Here is a 5,386-nt window from a genome sequence, read left to right as displayed (position 1 = left end):
ATCACCCCACGCCTCCCCCCCTGCCGTTGCCCTTCAGCGCTGAGTATGGATTTCTGGAGCCAGGAGGAGGCTGAACGGTGTTACTGAGGCTGGCGTGTTGTGTAGCCAGCACGCGTTTCCAGAAAATACGCCCTTAGCGATGAGTAATTTTTTTTTTAGTAAACCATTTGTTCTCACTTGGTGACAAGCAGACATTTTCAAGCCTGTTTCCCGCGGGAGCAGGACTTAGGCAATCGTTCTTGTCTGCTGATTTGCCCTTTCTAGCGCCTTTTTCGACGCGTTTGGATGATCCCTGTCAAGTTTGAGACCTCACAGATACGAATTTTTTGGGTGTTTTGAAAACTGCTCCCTGTGGAAGGGCGAAACGCGGATGAGTGCCTGCGCTGGGAGGGGAGCAGCAGTGTGTACTCAGCCGTCATCGCTACCCCGAACACGGCCGGGCTGACGAGCCACGAGCTGCGACCCTGCCCGGCACGGCTCGGCTGCTTGTCTGACTGCTGGGCCCACAGGGGATGGACCGAGGGTGCTGTGATGGGGGGGAAGCCCAAACTGGGACCTGGGGAAGGGAAAGCAGCCGGTGCAGGGAAGTAAGATGAGTCCTTAACAAATGAGGCTTCACTTCCCCTCACTGCTTAGAGAGCAATCTGCTGTTTGCTTGCACAACTGGCGTTCGGTCCCCTCTCTTCCCCTCCCTGTGCACTGACAGATAAAAATGAGGTTGTTTTTAGATAATGGATGAAAAGACTCTACAGGGTTTTCCTTTGGGGTTTTTTGCGGTGCTCTTACATTGTTTCCTCAGTGAGGATGTTGCTGATTTATTTTGAGGCTCGTTCCAAATAATGCACTCCTTGAGCTCCCTGGATAATTTATGCTGTGCAGTTCCGAATATTCTGCAAATAAGCAAAAGCTTGTCCTCCTCTTCCCAAATTCAAATGAAAACAAATACTATAATCTTTTGATGCTTGTTGCTAGAACCGATTCTCAACCTCATTCCTTAAACCGAACATGGTTTTGAGCGGCTCCAGAGCGCTCAGCTGGCTCTGTTTCTCACCAGGATGCCGGTCAGAAGCATTTTGGTGCCATAGTTTGCAAATCGTGCGGCATGATCTACACGGCCGCTAGCCCGGAGGATGAAGCCCAGCACATCCAGCACCACGAGCGATTCCTCGAGGGACTCAGATACGTGGTAAGGCGATGGCTGCGCTCGCAGCTCCCCCGAAGATGACGGCTGGGGGGGGGGGAGAAGCGGTGCACGATACCCAGGTACAAAGTCGAGGTGGCCGCAGGCAAATGTTTTGTCATCCAGAGGAGAGGTTAAAGTGTAAGTTGGGCAGTTCCAGCAAATGTCTGCCCTCATCAGCTTGATGAATGTGCCTTGACTTTATTCCTGAAAGCTGAAGTGGTTCAGATTACAGCTGCATCTGCCAGAGTCTGCACTGAATCACTTCCCCCCTCCTCCTAGACCGCTAACTTGTTGTTTGTTTGGGGTTTTTTTTTCCCTCCTGTGGCAGGGTTGGAAGAAAGAACGGGTTGTGGCAGAGTTCTGGGATGGGAAAATCGTATTGATCCTTCCAAATGACCCGAAATATGCCGTCAAGAAGGTACATGTTTGTTTATTTTGGGGTTTATGATGTAGGTTAGCTTTCTGCTGGCTCAGCTCCCGGAACTACCTCAGTGTGTGATCCTACGTCGCTTGCCAGCGCGCGGGGCGAACACGAGAGCTGAGCGGGGCTGCGGCAGCCGTCGGGGTTGCTGTGCTCACCCACCCTGACACATCCTAACCCTGCTCCCACTGCTGGAGCTCTCGTTCTTAAATGACTGATGTAACCCAGCCCTTTCCGTCCCAAGGACTGGGGTGGAGAGGCAGGTGAGCTCTGCGAGAGGTGTAGAGGGATGAAGACGTGGGCGAGAGCCTGTTGTTTAACGTTGTCTACGTGGTTAGAGCCCGATCTTGTGTAAGCATGGGCTTATTGAATCATAGAATCACAGAATGGTTTGGGTGGGAAGGGAGGGTTCCAGCTCACCCAGCCCAACCCCAGTTCAAAGCCATCAGCCCTTGTCCTGGCGCTGCAGGCCCTGCTAACAAGTCCGTCCCCCCCTTTCTCCCCAGCCCCGTTAAGCCCTGCAAGGCCGCCCTCAGGTCTCCCTGCAGCCTCCTCTTCTCCAGGCTGAACACCCCCAGCCTGTCCTCATAGGAGAGGGGCTCCAGGCACTGCTCCCACCCATCAGGAGGAACGAGTCCCCTTTTGGACAGCTTTCACACCAAAGCATGTGTGTGTTTGGTTCCTAACGCACCTCTCTCCGGTTTTGTTTTCTTAGGCAGAAGATGTGCGAGAAATTGTAGATAACGAACTGGGCTTTAAGCAAGTTTCTTTGAGCTGCCCAGACAAGACTAAAATCTACTTGTTTGTGTCCAACGAGAAGATGGTGGTTGGGTGCTTGGTGGCTGAATCGATCAAGCAGGTACGTGTTAATTGTACAGGGAGGGAGTGAAATCGCAGGCTCACAACCGGGGCTATTTGCCTAAGCCTGTGCATTGGGAATCCTGGCTTAGAGTTGGGAATCCTGGCTTAGCGTTGGGAATCCTGGCTTAGCACAGGAGGGGGGAAGATAAAACTAAGGAAATAAAAAAAAAAAAAAAAAATTCAAACAAAAAACCCACTCCAAAAAAAACCAAGGGGGGAAAAAAAATTCAGGAAAAGCTTGTGCCTGGGTCGGGGCGAGATGTTGCTGGCGGGAGTTAATTGGGTTTGCACGGCTGATACTGGAGCGAGCTTCCATCCAAGCCTGGTTTGGGTGCTGCCCCACAAGAGGCAGCAGAAGGTGAGGCTGGGAGCACGGGAAGCTCTGGGGAAGGAATAGTTTGACTCCTCTGCTCGTCCCTGCAGGCTTTCCGGGTGCTGTCGGAACCAGGAGCCGCGCCGTCCCCCAGCCAGGACCCCCTGCAGCAGCACCGGGCTTGGCGCTGCTCCACCGAGCCAGAGGCCGCCGTCTGCGGCGTCAGCAGGATCTGGGTGTTCGGCCTGAGGCGGAGGAAAGGCATCGCCCGCCGCATGGTGGACGTGGTCAGGTAGGGAGCCGGGATCCCAGCTGGGGGAGAACAGTCATCGCAGCAAAAAGCGTTTAGAATCACAGAATGGTTTGGGTGGGAAGGGACCCCTAGAGCCCACCCAGCCCATCCCCCCCGCAGGAGCAGGGACACCTTGAACCACATCAGGTTGCTCACAGCCCCGGCCAACCTGGCCTGGAATGGTCCCAGGGATGGGGCCTCCACCCCCTCTCTGGGCAACCCCTGCCAGGGTTTCACCACCCTCACTGGAAAGAATTTCTGCCTTAGATCCAGTCTAAACCTCCCCTGCTTCAGTTTAAAGCCATCCCCCTCTTGTCCTGTCCCAGCTGGCCCTACTAAAAAGCTTGTCCCCCCCTTTCCTCTGGGCACCCTTGAAGCCCTGACCGGCCGCACTCAGCTCTGCCCGCAGCCTTCTCTTCTCCAGGCTGAACACCCCCAACTCTCCCAGCCTGGCCTCAGAGCAGAGGGGCTCCAGCCCTCGGAGCATTTTAGTAGCCCTCCTCTGGCCCCGCTCCAACAGGTCCAGTTTCTCTTACGGAAAGGGATAAATTCGTATCCTTAAGCAAGGCTGAAATCCCCGCTTTATAGCAGGATAGCAAGCGCACAGATATTCTACATATGCCTGATATTTAATATTTACATTTAAAATCCGACACAGGCGTGGGCCAAGCTGTTAGTGTTGGGTATATCTGAAACACAGAGCTACACGGACTGGATTTTCCAAGAGAAATGGTGCTGGTTGGGGGGAAAAATACTAAAATCTTTATTTTTTTTTTTAACTGGACAACTTGATGGGCCCAAACACTTGAGTTTTTCCAGGCAGGAAATTCTGAGCTTTTCAAGCTCGGACCAAACTGGGAGGAAGACGAGGAGACCAGGGGAGGGGGAGTTTTTATGGGCTGCCTTCAGGCTGAGCTTGGCTGTCCGTGTGCCTGCAGCAGCACTGATCTTTGTGTCGTACCTGCTCGCTGCATGTACATTAAATACACGCAGGGCATATGAGCACAGCTGTAATATTTTTATATAATCGCACGTCTGGAGCTCGGTAGCGATCGCTCCAGCATCCACGAGGGCAAACTGGCGCCTCGCAGCTCCCTCCTCCGCTGTGAAAGCCAAGCGACAGCAGAAATGGCAGCTGCCTGCCCCGGAGGGATGGGGGGAACGGCCCCGCGGTGCCTTGTAGGCGTGGGATGAAGCAGCCGTGCTCTCTCTTTCAGGAGCACCTTCATGTACGGCAGCTACCTGAGCACCGACGAAATCGCCTTCTCCGACCCCACGCCGGACGGCAAGCTGTTCGCAACCAAGTACTGCCAAACCCCCAACTTCCTGGTTTACAATTTTATTTATGCCAACTGATTCGACTCGAGTAGTGCGAGTTGAGGTTTGTTTAAACCCTCTGCGATAATCGGGGTGTTTAATTGAACACTTAAGCGTTGTTACCCGGCTAAACGCTGCTTTCCTGCTCATGCTGATTGCTGGCTCTTCCCTCGTGAGCGAGCTGGGGGCGAATGTCACTTTGTGTACAGAGCTGTGTTATATTTTAGTGTCACGCTGTGGAACCTTGCTTGGATTTCAGGTAGGTTTGTTTCTTCTGAGACTAAATTTTATTGAGAGTAACTTAATTTCTTCAAAGGTTTAATTAATATAAAGATGGGTGTTTGTTTTTCCCTGAGGAGCGGGTGTGTAACTGAGCTCTCTGCAGTGTAGAAGCCTTTGCATGAGCAGTTGCTGTATTTACGCCCGGGGGGCATGAGATGTCTTTAAAATGACCAGCAGGACTTCCCCCGCGTGCAAGGCCCAGACCCCTCGGGACCTTGGGCTGCCGGGGGGGTTGCCTGCTCAATAAAATGTGTGAAACGTTGCTGCTTGAGCTCATGGCTGTGCACAGGAGAAGGTGGCAGTGTGGGGGAACAGCACAAAGGTGTGCTGCAATCTCTTCCCCTCCACCCAGCAGAGGGCTGGAATTCCCCCAACCACCGTTTTTTTTCTTTAATAAATCCCCAAGGGACTTGGTTTTGGGGGGTTTTGTGTTGGGTTTTTTTTTTTTCCTTAACCCTATGCCCTCTGTTCCCATGGTATGACTTGGAGTAACAACCTGTTGTGTCAGGAAACCTTTACACCAGAAGGACAGGCTGTCATCCAAAGAGACCTGGACAGGCTGGAGAGGTGGGCCTGTGTGAACCTCATGAGGTTCAACAAGGCCAAGTGCAAGGTCATGCACCTGGGTCGGGGTACCCCCCAGTATCAGTACAGGCTGGGGGAAGAAAGGATCGAGAGCAGCCCTGCCGAGAGGGACTTGGGGGTACTGATGGATGA

General features: G+C 53.1%; 1 protein-coding gene across 1 annotated transcript in view; it reads left to right on the top strand.

Moving 5' to 3' along the window:
• The window catches only part of ESCO2 (establishment of sister chromatid cohesion N-acetyltransferase 2), a 23,473-nt gene extending 18,776 nt beyond the window's left edge, over positions 1-4,697 (top strand). The window contains exons 7-11 of the mRNA XM_035900733.1: positions 1,055-1,186; positions 1,512-1,601; positions 2,320-2,463; positions 2,889-3,070; positions 4,288-4,697. Of these exons, the coding sequence (XP_035756626.1) occupies positions 1,055-1,186; positions 1,512-1,601; positions 2,320-2,463; positions 2,889-3,070; positions 4,288-4,426 (687 nt within the window). The 3' untranslated portion in view covers positions 4,427-4,697. The remainder of the gene's footprint in view (positions 1-1,054; positions 1,187-1,511; positions 1,602-2,319; positions 2,464-2,888; positions 3,071-4,287) is intronic.
• The last annotated feature ends 689 nt before the right edge of the window (positions 4,698-5,386 follow it).

The sequence above is a fragment of the Egretta garzetta genome, unplaced genomic scaffold (assembly GCF_000687185.1).
Source record: "Egretta garzetta isolate BGI_Z169 unplaced genomic scaffold, ASM68718v1 scaffold218, whole genome shotgun sequence".
Taxonomy (NCBI): Eukaryota; Metazoa; Chordata; class Aves; order Pelecaniformes; family Ardeidae; genus Egretta; species Egretta garzetta.
Note: the sequence above shows the minus strand (reverse complement) of the source record. Positions and strands in the feature narration are given on the sequence as shown.